This window comes from Amblyomma americanum, chromosome 7 (assembly GCF_052857255.1).
Source record: "Amblyomma americanum isolate KBUSLIRL-KWMA chromosome 7, ASM5285725v1, whole genome shotgun sequence".
Classification (NCBI taxonomy): domain Eukaryota; kingdom Metazoa; phylum Arthropoda; class Arachnida; order Ixodida; family Ixodidae; genus Amblyomma; species Amblyomma americanum.
Window position 1 is genome coordinate 93,621,652 of NC_135503.1, and position 15,876 is coordinate 93,637,527.

Genomic DNA, 15,876 nt, shown 5'->3' on the forward strand with positions numbered 1-15,876 from the left:
TGTGCTTTGGTGGCGACACAACGCACTTTATGACACATGGCTCCCATGCCGACGTTTATTCCTCTGCCCTTACATTCCGTTTGTCCTGCACCTAGCGCCCTCCTATCCTTATTATTTCAACTACAGTCGAGCCCACTTATAATGGCCGCAGTTATAACGAATGCTCGCTTATTACGAATGAGGGCCGTGCTACCGTCAGAATATGTATTAGGGCTATGGCATCACATATCAAATACAATGAACGAATGTGGCCGCAGAGCTCGTTACAGCGAACAAGGAGACCCTGTAACATCGTCCCCGGAGTCGAAAACCCCTCATTCCTCTTAGGAGCGGAGATTGATGAATGCCTTCAGGCCTTTGTGGCACCCCCTCTCCTCCTTTTTAAAAAAAACAGCAACGCAAGCCCCTAAAAAAAAAATGGGATGTATAGAATGCCGACGAAACCTTATGACAGATGAAGACGTTAAAAACGCATGCCTTGAAAGGCGGCGCCTAGTGCTGGTGAAAAGTGCAGCCGTGCGTCTTCAGGAAGGTGAAGCTAGGTGCAGTGCTGTGAAAGCTACGCTCTCATGCACATGACACAAGGGGCTGGGCGATGTGCGACTTTTGTTTTTGAAAGGTGCGCCACTATTTAGAGGGGGTATGGGGATGACAGGCGACTTGTTCGCCAATTGTTTTGGAAAAAACAGGAATGTCCTGTCCGTGCTCGACAGCCGTGCGGAGCACCACATGCTGCCTTCTCCAAATGCAGTGACGCGACGAGCCAGACCTGCCACATCACAATGGCATAATTAATGTGCTCGAGGTGTCCTATCGGCTCTGCATTACCAGTGCATATTGACAGCAATTGACTGACAAGGTGTTGACATCCCAGTTCGAGTAACTCTGTTCCCAGCCATGGAATAAATTCGCGTGGGTGGAAATGACTGCTTATTGTTCAAGAACTGCTTATGTAGGACAGTTTATAATCCCATTAACAATAGAGGACGCTGTCGATCACCTACATTATCGGGCGCATGTATAGATTTGTGGCAACACATCGTCGATGCGCTGCTAGACCGACCTGATGTCAGTGATGACGCTGACACAAGAGACCCATTCACTGACGAAAATATTAATATGTTATAACTACGAACTCTGCAATTGCCAGGAAAATGATGAAGGCGATGACAAGGAGGCTGACCTACCACCGGTTCCCATGGAGGCTTCTACCGCGATTAGTTATATTGCCTCCCTCAAGCTTCCCATCACAGTTGCTCAGTAGTTAGGGCGCCTGGCTACTGAGCCGGAGTTCCTGGGTTTGAACCCAGCCGCGGTGGCTGCGTTTCGGTTTTGCAAAAGGCGCCTCTGTGCCGTGCGATGTCAGTGCAGGTTAAAGATCCCCAGGTGGTCGAACTTATTCTGGAGCTGCCTTTCTTCTTTCACTCCCTCCTTTGTCTCTTCCCTTACCATGCTGTTCAGGTGTCCATTGAGAGATGCGAGGCAGATACTGCGCCATTTCGTTTCCTCAAGAACCAATTTGCAATTTTCCTCCCTAAAGCAGCTAGTGGGTAGCAGTGCAATCAGTGAGGGATATGCGACTGCTTTGGAGAGCCTGGAAAGGGCCGTAATAAAGTCTAGTTTGAACAAACACGCGCATAGTGGACTTGCACGATCTGACTTGGTACCTACTTTTAGCCCTAACACGGGAAGTCCACTTCCTACGAACTTGGGATATAACGAACACAATCAGCGCAACTGTCAAGTTTGTTACGAGTGGACTCGACTCTACATACAATACAAAGTGCACCAGCATTGTTCTGTGGCACTGCCAGCTGTTGAATCTGTTGTTGCAGATGCCTTTGCCGTCGCACACTCCTAACAATGTTGTATTGTCATACACTTACATTTGAAGCGATGTGCAGCTTCTGCTCTTCCATATTGTAGTTCTATGGTCATGGATCAGCCAGACAGCGTGTTTTTATTGCTCTAGCACTTAAGAATGGCCATTCCCCGCATTCTGTTTTTGTTTGTCTGAAGCCTGATTTGTGACAGGTTGCCCACCTGCCCTGTGCGCGTGCACGCACGCTCACACACACAGATACACACACACCTGGCAGGTTGTAATGATGTCACAAGTCCATGTGACCTAGATGGCAGGTGCTCCTTATTCGGATTTGGCCTAAGTACGAAAATGGACTGTGATTTTCATTGACTGACCTCTTGGTCGTTCCATTCCGTCTCACCTTCTTGCAGCTCAAGCAGTTGGGCGAGCTGTGTGGACTGATGCCTGGTCGGGAGTCCACCTCGGAGCACCTGCTCATGGTGGTGGCATTGCTGTCAGGCATGCAGTCATCAGGCGCTGGTGAGCATCACAGGTTCTCTTTGCATGGGAGTCAAAGTAACGAGTAGAGTTATGCATTTTGCTATTTCAGTTTTTCATTGGATCAACTGTCACAGCCTGTATCAATATATAATTTCACTTGTAAATGAAGCTTTCAGTTTGTGCATGGTGTCGCCGGCTTGAGCTAGCTCAGTGCTTTACTCACTGGGGAGCCTATGAGTAAAATTCGTGAACCTTCAGGCTCCAATCCATAGGAATAAGGCACCTGGTTTTCTGCAGTGGAAAATTTTAAATTTCGCGAATTGGCTGCAAAGAAGCTGTAATATTCCGGGCTGTGCCTTCGTGCATTAATGCATGTGGCATTCCATGCAGTAGTACCCATTTGCTCTTTTTTTCCTCCTGTACTCCTCGCGGCCCTTCCACTGCCTTCGCTTCTTTCTCAACAGCCCACGCCACTTCTTTCCACCTTTGTGGTAGTACTATCTCGTCAGGCCACTTATCTTTGCATATTTGCCAGTGTCTTCCCAGATGCTATTAGTTCCAGCTCTGGCCAGTGCACGAAATCTATCGTCATCAATGGAAAGCCCATACTTGGCGACGAGGTTGCTGCGTCCGTTGCGAAAGTGCAAGCAATTCCAAATTAGCTGAGACAGATCAGTGCAGCATGTTATAGCCACAGTATGAGCGCAGTTCATGGCGTCTACCTTGCCCCATAATGTGAGCGAGGGCCAGGAGGCTATTTGTGGATGATGTGTAACCTGTAAGTGCCATAGGCAGTGATCTTGTTAATGAATATTTGCTCAGGCCGTGTGAGGGCAGTTGAGGTAGCAAGGTACCCGGCGGTGTAACGGCTTTTAAGTCAAGCACATATGCTTAGTTTGGCATGCTCTAGTCTGCACGTTAGGACAGCCAGGTTGTTGGCCAAATCAGTAGCATCAACGGTAATGGTAGGGTGTGCCAGCGGAGGGCTCTGGATAAATTTCGACCACTTTGGATTTCTTAACCTGCACTGAAACCAAGCAAGTAATCAGGCCACAACGCATTTCCACTCGTTACAAAAAGTTGCCTTGGACCCCTGCCGAAATTTCTGCCTACGTGCCTGACTGACACCAGTACATGGGAGTCTTGCATTTGGCCTCCATTGAAATTGACCCTGCGTCCTCGGGCTCAGCAGCTGAGCACCATGACCGGTTCTGAGCCACCGTTGTAGGTTTGCTATGGATGTGTCAAAAAAAAGCGAATAAAAACTTCACGGCGATCGATTGGATTGCTGCAGAAGAAATGAAATGGTATTTTTCTTCCACTCACCAACCTAATCTAATTCTGATTCTGTTCCAGTTCCAGTTCTGATTCCATTGTCTTTCACTCATCAATATATTCCAGTTCTGATTCTGTTCCAATTCTGACTTTATTCTTAATCTGATTCTGTTATTATTCCATTTCTATTCACAATCATGGTTTACTGCAGGCATTTGTAATCGTTACAAGTATTCATTTTTGCTGAGTAATTCTTAGTCCGGCGTCTTCCTTCTCTCTGCTATAAGTGTAGGTGGGTAGGGGGACGGTCGCCATGTGGAGGGTGAAAAAGCCTGAAATCCCGTAAGCGCCACCTGCCACCTGTCACAGTTGACAGACGCTGATGCTGGACTGTTTCCACCTTCATGGCCCTCCTAATGCCATCACATTAAAAATTTGTGTTATAGTCATAGTTTGGCTCAAAATATAATGCGAGGTGCTTTCTGAAGCAGATTATTCAAGGAAAAATGTAGCCGCATATCTGTGAAAATATGGGAATACTGCTTTTGACAGGTGCCAGTATCTTGACTCATAGCGTAGGAGAATTCTGGCGCGTTGCAGGTCGAGGCGTCAGTGGAACTTCGTTCCTTACCAGGTTCTACGTTTCAAGAGAATTCAGACGAAAAAGTTAATCACATACCCATCATTCTGTCATTGCTACTGATGTCTGCAAACACAATATTGTGAAAAAAGAAGAGAATTTGGCTGTTAATGCACAATTCCGTGAAAACTGCGAAAGTCCGCGTTTTTCATGGAATCGCCGAATCGCGGGAAACTAGGGGCTTTATGTATGAGTTTGTTTATTGAGTTGTCCGTGCATTTTGCAGAAGTTTAATACTGTTTGCTATTCTGAAATAAAAAAGTCTGCTGTGAAATTCATTGTGCAGAAATGTTTTTACATGTAAGCTGTAAGTGTTCAGCATAGTTCTGCATAAAAATTTATAAATCTGAAAATTTGTGAATGTTGATGTTTGTGATAATGAAATTTCACTGTGCTCCTGGTCTTGTACATGGTACTTCTAAAGCGAGCGCTCTACTCCGTAGGGTAGAGCTTCTGATTTCGATGCAAATGAGACAATGACCTTCAATGCCTCACAAGGTCAAACCCAACTTAACTGCATTGCATGGTGGCATGGCCCAAGGTATCATGGCATGGCCCAAGGGTACCTGACCTTGACCCTTGACCTGGGCATTTGAACTGAGACAGTGGAGACCATGCTTAGCAGAGCTTTCGCTTGCATAACTAGGTTCAAGCCATGTTAAACACCAGCCATTTTTTCAAGCGCCCTTTCAGAAAATGTGTCACGTTTCACGAAATGAGCAAAACTTGCAAGGAGCAGTGGCAAAACTGTGTGGTGGTGCTAAGGGGTGGAACAGCGATTTAATTTTGAACACCACTCACTGTGCATGCGGTATTGGTTCTGAAACCGTCATAATTGGAGAGGAGTATTCTGTTGACTCCTTGAGCCGAGAAATTTATTTACTCTTACTTCCTCTACAAGAGAACCACATGCAGACAGCTGCCCTGGTGAGCAGTGGCAGATTTTGTTAATCGTCCCAGCCACCATCAGGATTAAATCTTGCTGCTACATTTTTAATGTCTCGAGATCCGAGGGAAAAATATCAACAAAATATAAATTGCTTTCACACACTATTACCTGCTGAGGTTTTTCTCTAGTTTGCTTTTAATTTTGTATGATGGATAGCTCTGAAAGGCTTTAAGGGCGGCGCCTTCACCTTTCAGGCCCTTTATACAAAATGTGCTGCACTTGTGATGCTAGTGGTATACCGGGTGCCTTTGAACGCAAGGACCTACTTTATTTACACGATTGTAAGTCGACCCCCCCAATCGCATGTCCGAAAAAAAAAAAAACACCGGTGGAGCGCTTCATAAACGAAAATTTATTGCATAGATGGGCTATTCATCATCACTTGAGTCATCTTCAGTGGTACTGCTGTCGTCGTCGTCGTTGTCGCCGCTGCGATCCCACAGCACATCGTCCTCCATGGAAAGCCTGCACTTCCTAAATGACCGCACCACGGCGTCGCGTGGAACGGCCGCCCAAGCGGAAATCACCCACCCGCACACAGCCGCCGGGGAGGCTCTCTTCATGCGCCCCGTTGGCGTAAGTTCCCGCCCTTCTGCCACCAGCCACTCGTTGTACTCACGCCGGAGCAAGTCCTTGAATGGCTTGTTAATGCCAACGTCCAGCGGCTGCAGCTGCCCCGTCAGACCGCCAGGAATCACCAGCCTATCTGTATCTTCTTTTCGGAGCTCTGCCTTCACTTTCGCGGTAAGGTGGCCGCGAAATGAGTCCAGCACGAGGAGGTTCGGACTGCGATTTTTGAGGGATGCCCCTGGCCTTAAAAGCCACACCCGACGGTACCAATCAATAACTAAGTCGTCCGTCATAAAGCCTTTTTCGTTCACTCGCACAATCACACCGTTCGAGAACATTTCCTTTGGCATAGTTTTTCTTTTGAAAACGATGTACGGTCGGAGCTTTGTGCCATCTGCCAAGCATGATAGCATAACAGTGAACCGAAGTTTCTCGTTTCTTGTCGTGAGAAGCTTAACCTCGTGAGCTCCCCTCACGCTCACTGTTGTGTTGCTCGTCATGTCGAAGTAGACGGAAGTCTGGTCCGCATTGCCGATTTGGCCGAGCAGGTATCGCCGTGAGTCGCGGAGCTTGAGGTAGTGCCTATGGAAGGCGAGAACTTTCTCCTCGTAAGCAGCAGGCAGCTTCTGGCACACACTAGTACGCCGACGAAAAGAGAAGCCAGCCCTCTTCATAAATTTCGAAGCCCAAGCCCTGCTGGCTTTGAAGTCTGTTCGGAGTATTCCAGCTTCCGCAGCAAAGACCCGGGCTTGTTGCATGATCATTTCACATGTCACTGGAAGGGACCGATCACGTATTTCGGTGACATACGCTGGAAGCTTGACCTCCAGCTTTAGAAAGCGTCCCGACTTCGACCCGCGGAAACCTCTTCGCTTGGAGTCGCAATCGAAAATTTCGTCTCGCTGCTTCCGCCACTCCCGCACCAACCGTTCAGAAACGTCGAACTTGCGGCCCGCCGCGCAGTTGTTGGTTTCTTCGGCGTAAATGATGTCCTCCCTCTTGAACGCTGCAGTGAATGAGCGCCGAATGCTTTTCGAACCTGGAAAGCTCATGGCGAAGCACGCGGCCGGCAGTCGAGTCAAAAGCGCCAATTCCAAGCACCACCAAACAAAGAGTGATCGGTGTCGGGGCGTCGGCTCTTCCAGCAAACATCGGCATTCCCCAGAAGCGCCGCTGTTACGTATTGTGCAACCAACTGAAATAGTCGCTCTTCCATCAGCTAGCGACACTCCCGGGCGCTGACGCAGACTCCACGATTGGAACAGCGGGACAGCGGCTCTTCCCGCGAGTGAAATGAAATGAAATTGGTTTTGGGGGAAAGGAAGTGGTGCAGTATTTGTCTCAAATATAGGCGGAAACCCAGTTGTAAGGGAAGAGATAAAGGAGGGAGTGAAAGAAGAAAGGAAGAACGAGGTGCCATAGTAAAGGGCTCCCGAATAATTTCGACCACCTGGGGATCTTTAACCTGCTGTACTGACATCGCACAGCACACGGGCGCCTTTGCGTTTCGCTTCCATCGAAACGCTGCCGCCGCGGTCGAGTTCTAACCCGGGTATCCTGTTCAGTAGCGCTGAACCATCGCGGTGGGTAATGGTGTGCGCAGTAAAAATAAAAAAATGAAAAATCCTGGCCAAAAAGCCCGCGGAATACCTGAATACTACGCTTGGAGCCGTAGAGCAAACAAAAACTTCTAACATCGCAGTAGTGTCCCCGATAGATTGTTTTTCTTGCTTTTATTGGCAGTTCAAGGTTTCGTTTCGATTGTAAGTCGACCCCCCCACTTCGGAATTTTAAATTTCAAGAAAAGGGTCGACTTACAATCGTGTAAATACGGTAATTCTCAAAAATATTTAAGGTATGTACCTGACTGATGGGTATTTGTGTGCAGCAAGTCGCGTATAAGGATGGCAGACATTGAAAGCAGTGTAATTTTCACATCAAAGAATGGAAGGTTTGATTTTTCTGAAGAAAAAAAAACGACATCAAAACAAAGCAATTTATCGAGTGAGTGGGCTGCTGTAGCAGTCCTGTCTTAATAAAGGTTCACTTTGTACACCAGTACTTGGAGCAGTGATCTGGGGAGACTTCAGATGGAAACAAAGCAGTGGAGAAAATTGAAGTAACTCGACCTACTGTTACACTTCTCATAGATGTATAATTACTGTGTATACCCCACTGTTTTGTGGGCATCATGTCTCTGAAGCTGAATGTGATACTGTGAGACACTGAAGCCAGATGCAAGGAAGGCTGCATTTTTGCCGCCTCTTGGCTCTGCAATACTAGTCGGGGCTTTTCATTCTATGTGCAGAAGCGGACAGTCAGTCTCCCCACAGCCAGCTGAGGGAGGCGCTCTCTTCCAAGGATTCCTTCCTCAAGCACTACCTGGTGAGTGGTGAACATGCATAAAAAGACCAGTTTTCACAAGTGCAAGATAACTGCTAAAGGCTGGCCTCTCCCCTCTACGTAGTTGTCACATATTCTTGATCTGCTATGTAATTCCAGGCCTAAATGGTGAAACAGAATTGTCGTCAGGCTACATTTGCCATCATCGACATTGTTCTCTGATTGCTGCTTACAAGGGAAAAGAAGAAACATTAACTGCACTTCCATAAACAAAGTACCTACTATCAGTGTGGGGGTACCCAAATATAGGGCTATAAATAGGTATCGGAATAACTTAATTCTTCTTTCATCCCCTTCGACCAGTTGTTGCATAATCATGGTGTAGCTGCATCTCCATTACTGTTCCTGAAGCATTTTTTTTTTGTTTCTTCTCTAATGCACTTGTGTTCAACAGCTTATGCAGTATAAAACCCCATTGGTATGTTGTCTGTTAATCCGTTTAGAACTTGTGCTGGGACCATGTATTTCAGAGGTAGGTTTTTGTCTGGCAGGCACGTGTGCCCAAGACAGACTTTTTTTAGCTGGAGCACAGTGCCACCTGTAGCAAGAATTTTCGTGACAGTACCAGCTGACTTCGGTGTCACAGAAAAAAAAAAAATAAAGATGGAAACAGCACAGCATTGCCCCATCACTTGTTGCTGCAGCTGAGATCAGCTTGACGGGACCACCGATGTTTCTGTGCAGGATCTGTCTGAGCACACCATGATCATGTTCAAGCACACAGGGCGTTTACGGTCAGCCAGGCTAGTGGGCAGGGATCTGGCTGAGCTGTACATGTGAGTATCCATATGCTTGATAACTAAGGGCTGCTTGCTCAGACTTGCGGGCTTGTCTGTGTTCATGGCCAAAGACTATCAGAGAGACATGGTTTCCATAGTGTGACAGTTCGTGCTAGCTTTTGATAGCTTGTGCAACACTTGGTGATGCTGCCTTTCTCACCAATGCGAAGCCGTAAAAGTTGTTGGGTGTAGCATTATGCAGCAACCAAGTCGCTGCACCAAGTTGCTGTGAGACTGAAGATTTTAATGCACGATGTGCACTGCGTCATGCATTAAAAACTCCTTGGGTGGTCTGAAGGTTTCAAGTTAAAAAATGATCACTGCACAGAGCAGTGCGAGTCGTGTCCATTCCTACACTTTCTTGGCGACATTTCATTCTGCGAAACACAGAAAAATGCCAATAATAATTTCCATTCAGTAGCTAGGATTTGGCCTGATAGCTTTGTGTATTACAGACCAGTATTTAGCTGACTTGATGCTGTAGAGCCATTCCACACACGGGCAATGAGACTGCTGTGGGGCTGGAAAATAAGTACTAATAGTCTAATACCCATTTGAGAATGTGACTTGCATATGTAAATGTATATACATTGTGCGTTTCTGGCCTTGTCAATGCATGTTATGAAAATGAGGGGGAAAACAGTCACGAGCTGAAAGCTGGGAGTACTTAATGGAAATGCACAATAGCTGTGGGGTTAAGTATCATTTCTGCAAGCAAGGCAGCAATATGGGCTGGTTGGTCGTACATTTGATGGCATGGGGGTGTACATTTGTCCTGTGTCCATCGTTTCAGTTGTCGGTTTTTGTCCGTGTGTAGCGCGTTATTCCCATCAAATCATTTCTGCTCCTGGGTTCTTTTTTATTTTTCCTTTCTTACTGTTTTTTGCTGTTTACTATGTGTCTGCAGTGAGTAGAAAAGTGTTGTTGACGTTTTTTCTGAAAAATTCGTGAAAAAAACGTGTTATCTGAAAAAATGTATCATCTAAACACCAAGATTTTGAAAAGTGTGGCTAAGAATGAAGTACAAAGGCCTTTATTTACACTTTCACTTCCTATAAAGGGGGGTTAGCGCTCGTTGCAACAGGATATGAGAAGATTTTATGTTGCTTGTACTTCTGTTGCATTTGCTTTGTCATTGACGTGAAATAAACTTAGCAATATATATCCGGCCTAGCAATATATGCCCAGGCCGGCGACAGCTAGAGTGAAAGTAGGCAAGACTTCTTCATTGTCGCGGTTGTTGTTCTTGGATCCTTTCCTCAGTGCACATATGCTGTGTGGAGAAGTCACTTTTGCAGTTGACTGTCGCTGAGCTTCTTATTAGGGATTAATTGAGAGTTTTAGCATAGCGGCTATGAACACTGGTTTACCAGATGCCGGCTGCACATGCGAATTGCTAGGGGTGTGGCCAGGCAAGGCCAATGCGCATGCTCAATCGGCGTCCGGTAAATCAGTATTCCGTCTTGCTAGTTTGTCTCTGCTGTGCTAGACGTCTCTATCATGTTGTCTGCTTCCAGGGTCAGCCTGCTCTTTTTTGGGTAGAAAAGAGCGCGAATGGACGAAAGAACAAGACAAAGAAATGCACAGACAAGTGCTGGCTCGCAACTACATTTTTTATTCAGAAGAAAAAAAAAACATATTTATAATCATCATTTTTGAATGCTTCACCCCATTGCACTGGCGCTGCATTGCAGAAAAGTCACCCTGGTGACTGACTGCCGCTGGTTTGCTGATTTCGCGAGCCCCCCAGCCTCGCTCTGCTTGTCTTTTTGCGCGTGTTTGAATGGCCACCAAACATATCGCACGATCGGGATTGGCGAAATTTTGAACGTATTTACCGGTAAATTGTATTACCTGCGTACGTATTAATCAGACGAAGAGCAGTGTAAGTCTATGAGACATTTCTATTGTTCGTGATTTTGACCATACGAACCGAGAAACTGTATAGGCTGGGAATGCATCAGTAAGGTTCTGCTCTATTCTGTGGAAGCAGACAGGTGTGTGAAGGATGTGTTTACACACGTCTTACTTTGATTTGGTGTCTTGCTTATTCATAACTATGGTAGAGAATTTTCTGTATTGGCTAAAGCATTGTCAGCAGGGCTGCAAACATTCCCAGGAGAGGGATGTAGAACAGAATTGTCAGTAATAAATAATAGTTGATGGATGTTTATTGTATGCCATACTTGAGCGAATAGTTATGGATACACTGTTGTAGTGCATGAGGATCCTTGTGCATGAGGATGCTTGTGCCTCGTCTGCCCGCTGACGTCATCAGGGAAGGGAACACGCAGTGAGGTGTGTAACTCTAATAGGTTACAAGGCGCTGTGAGCAGGGATTTTTAGAAATTATTTATAAATTATAGGGCGCACGCAGAGCTTTCAAATTTGACTCGAATACCCACAAAGATCACCTCTACAGATCTGTTGCGCTAGAATATGCCTATCGAAATCATTTCAGGGACCCTTCAACATTATGTGTCACTAACACTACCGCTTGTGCATGCACTGTGCTCAAAGGTACCCTTTTGTTTTTGAGTCTTAAAAATGACTTCATTTTAACTGTGCAAGGGCAGCGTTGGCCAAAGAATTGTCATGGCTAACTTGTTTGGTCTACACGAGATTGGGTCAAATAGTCATTTTTCCAGAAAACTTGGCACTAGGCCAGGGGAAAGATTGTATCCACTGGGAAACCGGTGGGTACCAGGTGGCACTGGGGATTGAACCCCGCGTTTCCTGTATGCAAGTTGGATGCTAAAACCACTAGGCCACTGCTGTGGTCTCTTTTTTAAATTTTTTTTAGTTTCGCCGCTTCCTTCCTGACAAACATTTTCACTCTTGCCGACAGCAAAATGACCTTTCTAGCTTTCTTTTCCATGTGTGGCTTTTGCATCATTCTTGAAGAGCGTCGTTCTGTTCCTTCCCGGTGCGTGGATGGGTGCAGCCAGCTGGGCGAGCCACAGAAGGCGGTGCCCTTCCTGGTGGAGCTGGTGCGGAGTCAGGCAGACGAAGGGTGGCACCGGTTGGCCGCCGTTGGCCAGCGGCGCCTGCTCAACTGCTACTCACAGACTCACGAGTGGGGTCGGTACCTGCGTGCCGCCCTCATCCTGGCCGCCTGCCCCGCACTGCCCACACCTGAGCGCCTCCAGCTCTTCGAGGAGATTCAGCCGTGCATGCAGAACCTTCGCGAGATGGGTGAGTACTTTTCCACAGATTTCTGCACTTGTGCAGTTTTATTTTTCCTCCTAAGGTGAGAAGAATTCGTACTCCTTGCTTTCTTTACTTGCACAACGATTTTTGTGTGAAATGTGCGAAGTTTGGAGAGCATGTGGCTACAATTCTTGAATTGCTATGTGCTACTGTGTGCCACCGTGTCAGCAGAAGCGTGCAATGCTGCAAAAGTGACAGATGACTACCAGCTTCCTTTTTTTATGAGCCCTTTTATGAGCCTTTTTTACGAGCCCAAGCTTTCTGCGTCAAGGCCCACGTCAAGGCCGCATCAAGGCCCGAAAGCCATAGCTTGGCCACTCCAAAGCCACTACAGCATTGTATTCTTGCAGTTATCAAGTGGCATTTGCAGTTTAGCGCGTGGACGTGAAGCTGGTTTGCCTGTTAAGACAACACATCCTGGTTTTGTGGTCAAAATTGAGTTTATTGAGTTTGTTTTAGCTCACAGAAACAGGAGCAAGTGCAAAATGCTGTTAGGGCTGCCAGGGGCACTTGCTGTGGTTTGAACTATTGACATGTTCGGTACCTAATCTACCAAATAACATGCATTGCACATGAAATATAGCAGGAATTATATATTGCTAGCAAGAAGGGTAACAGATACAAGACAAGCACTTCCAAAAATTTAGGTTGGGATGTGGCTTCAGCCGGCGAGTGCATGGTACACTCGACGCATGTCTCCTGCATCGCTGTCCACTATGCAGGGGACGGACCAGTGGTGCTGCCCATGGAGGGCCTGGTGTCGCTTGAGGCGGAGGAGGGCCCCGGAGGCCTGCCTCTGCCTCCACCGGCGTCAACAGTTCCGCGGTGGTCAGTGGGTAGCCGGGTAGAGCTGTCCATGACTCTGATGAGCCAGCTGCCCGCTACCCTCAAGGGGTGCACTCTCACCCTGCACCTGCACCGGCTAGAGGAACCACCCTCTGCCCCCAGCACACCCTCCGTGAGTGGCTGCTCCCCCTTTGAGATCATCCTCTCGTGCTTGGGTTTGTCACTTTTCTTGCGTTTGGAAGAGCTCACTGGGCTTCTTCATCTGACTGGGAAAACCTCCTCAATGAGTTCTTCCTTTTGTATTTATTTTTTGCGCTCCCATGTGCTCCGAGACCAAAGTGCGGAAAACTGCAATGACACCCTTGGTCAGTGAAGCTCTGTGCAGGGAAGGTGCACCAGGGCTTGTAGGTCGAGACCATCACAGGCTTGAGACATCACATTGGTTTGCACCCGTATAACTTCACATACTGCCTTCTATGACACAGCACAGATGAATAGCAGTGTGTAAATATTCAAAATTTTGAGTACGAATTGAATATTTTTGTTATCGCATTCGAGAATTTTGAAACATTAGAAAATTTCTGAATGTTTGCAGTGGTTGAATATCGTGCAGAGTTTCATAAATCTGACCATGGCATAACCATAATATGTGGACATATTATCCAAGTATCATGAAGAAAGTGTTAGGAAAACAGTACAAATGCATCCTTTTAGCTTTCTTCTCCATCATTTATCTGCTCACATTCGGACATCATTAGGCTTTTACCAAGAGCGAAATTCTGCAACTGAACTTTCCCACTTATCACACTTGATGCAAACAAGATGGCCGGCCTCCCGCATCGATTAATCACAGTGCAAAGGCGTGCGTTTTTTTTGTTTGATCCTTCTACAACATGTTACAAACCTAACGCCAATACCCTTGGCATCTGACCTTTACAACTGTTCAAGTGTGACTTTCGCCACATCGTTTTGGTCAAGTATGATATGTGGAAAAGCCCACTTGTGGAATTTTACATGGGGCTCCCAAAGTGGGGTTGAGTTGAGGCGTTACTGACAGGGCAAGCATGGTATGCATAGTGCATTGTAACATGCGCACCTGTGACGTGCGCGTAACAGTGGGCGTGACAATGATAGGAGAGTCCGTGTTGCTAGGCCAAAAACTAGCCTGGCCGCCTAGTTTCGGTTTCTAAACATTGCAGCCAGCTCACAGCGATGGCGACTGTTGGCTGCGCATTTGCCAGCCGTCCAAACCCACCTGCGTACTGCTTTCGGGTGCCGACTGGCGCATTGCTGGTCATTTTCTTTTTAGAAGCAGTCTAGTCATTCTGATGACGTTGCCCTAGTTTACATCCGCATTTCTTTCAGCACGCCGAAACTACACGCTCGTAATGGGCTTTTCGCTGTTTATACAAAGCAGTCTCCTTGCAAGGCTTCATCGCATTTTCAAATTCTTGGCATTTTTGTTTCGGTGGTAGGGCATTTAATAACTCTGCCTTTAGATAATTGCTGCATTTCTTCTGGTACCTTTCATCCGAATTAATGAGATTTTAATACTCATCATGTTATCTTTAGTTGCCAGCCTTGTGTCGTTCATGTATTTCATTTTGTTGCTCATCTTTTTATAACCACAGTACAGGTTGCATACTCTTATGCTGTCTAATCAAACTAAAGACTATTGTTCACATCATTTTTCTTTTTTGTGATGCTGAGTCAGCCTTAGCCTGTTTATTTCGGTTTAAATGGCCATACACTATATTGAAAAAAATATGGATAGCATTCGCTTATTATCTTTTTCTAAAAATTTTTTTTTAATACTGTACAGATGGTCTATATTCAGTTTGATATTCGAAAAATTTCAGTATTAGCACGTATCTACTAATGGAACATTCAATTTATTTGTTTGTCCTAGTGTTCTTAGCTCTTCTGCCCTCCTCCGAGCATATTGCTGAATGTTACAGTTCAGAGCACAGCACAGTTAAAGCTTGTTAATTCAATTCCATTATTTAAGAAATCTGTCTAATATTAAGTTTTTAACTGCTTGCATGGTTGCAGGGAACATGCACGTTCATCTGTGACAGCAAATGCTCATTTATTCCGATGCAGCTGTTTATGCACGGTTAATTCAGCTGGCTCCGGGCCTCCTGCAGCACCTGACCTAGGTCAAAACTTGCTCACTTGATCATAACTTTACAGAGCCACAATAGCCATAATTAGGGCCCCTACTTTTCCGTCATAATGCGAAAAATAGCGGGTTTGAGCATTTTTAGCGGAATTTTTTTGTCAGCATCCGCATTCCCTTTCTTGTTCTGTTATTTTTGTTGCGTCCATTGATAGGAATAACTGAAAAGGTGCCTTGAGCACGACTAGCTTCTTCTAAACGCTGTCTTGCCCTTTGCCTGCAGAAGCACCGTGGCCGGTGGAGCTGGCTGGCTTCAAGTGGGCGTCCCGGTGGTTGGACGCCTCGCATGGCCGTTCTAGTCTCGCGCACGGCCGCCTCTACCGCAGCCTCTGGCACTACCAGTGGGCGGGGAAGTAGCAGTGGCCATAACAGTGGAGGTGGTGCTGGGTCTGTTGGGCTGGTGTGCTCCAACCTGCCCAACATGCTGCCGCCTGCGCCCTGCCTCGTCAGTGGTGGTGGAAGTGGTGACAGTGTTGAGTTTCGGCTACAGGCTGTTGACCTTGCTCCTGGGTCAAACCGGTTTACCTTCTCTCAAGAGGTGGGTGGGCATGGGAATTTGGCATTGAATATGACTTTTCTTTAGAGCTGCTTATGTGATGCTCGGCAGGTTCGTCCACTTCTAAGGTGAACACGATATATGGTCAGCATGTATTGGACGCTTGCAAACTAATGAGCAGCTGCAGATAGTGGCAGGGAGAGGTCTTTGCTCCTGCATTTTTTGTGCATGTGCAGTAATGTGGACGTCATTCTTGTGTGACACTGTGCAGAGCTGTGGTTTAT

General features: G+C 46.6%; 1 protein-coding gene across 1 annotated transcript in view; it reads left to right on the forward strand.

Annotated features, from left to right (window-relative positions):
• Window positions 1–15,876, forward strand: part of SIDL (SIDL trafficking protein particle complex subunit 10) — an 80,441-nt gene that overhangs the window by 42,745 nt on the left and 21,820 nt on the right. The window contains exons 10-15 of the mRNA XM_077632699.1: window positions 2,236–2,344; window positions 8,048–8,124; window positions 8,827–8,918; window positions 11,866–12,116; window positions 12,854–13,089; window positions 15,320–15,634. Of these exons, the coding sequence (XP_077488825.1) occupies window positions 2,236–2,344; window positions 8,048–8,124; window positions 8,827–8,918; window positions 11,866–12,116; window positions 12,854–13,089; window positions 15,320–15,634 (1,080 nt within the window). The remainder of the gene's footprint in view (window positions 1–2,235; window positions 2,345–8,047; window positions 8,125–8,826; window positions 8,919–11,865; window positions 12,117–12,853; window positions 13,090–15,319; window positions 15,635–15,876) is intronic.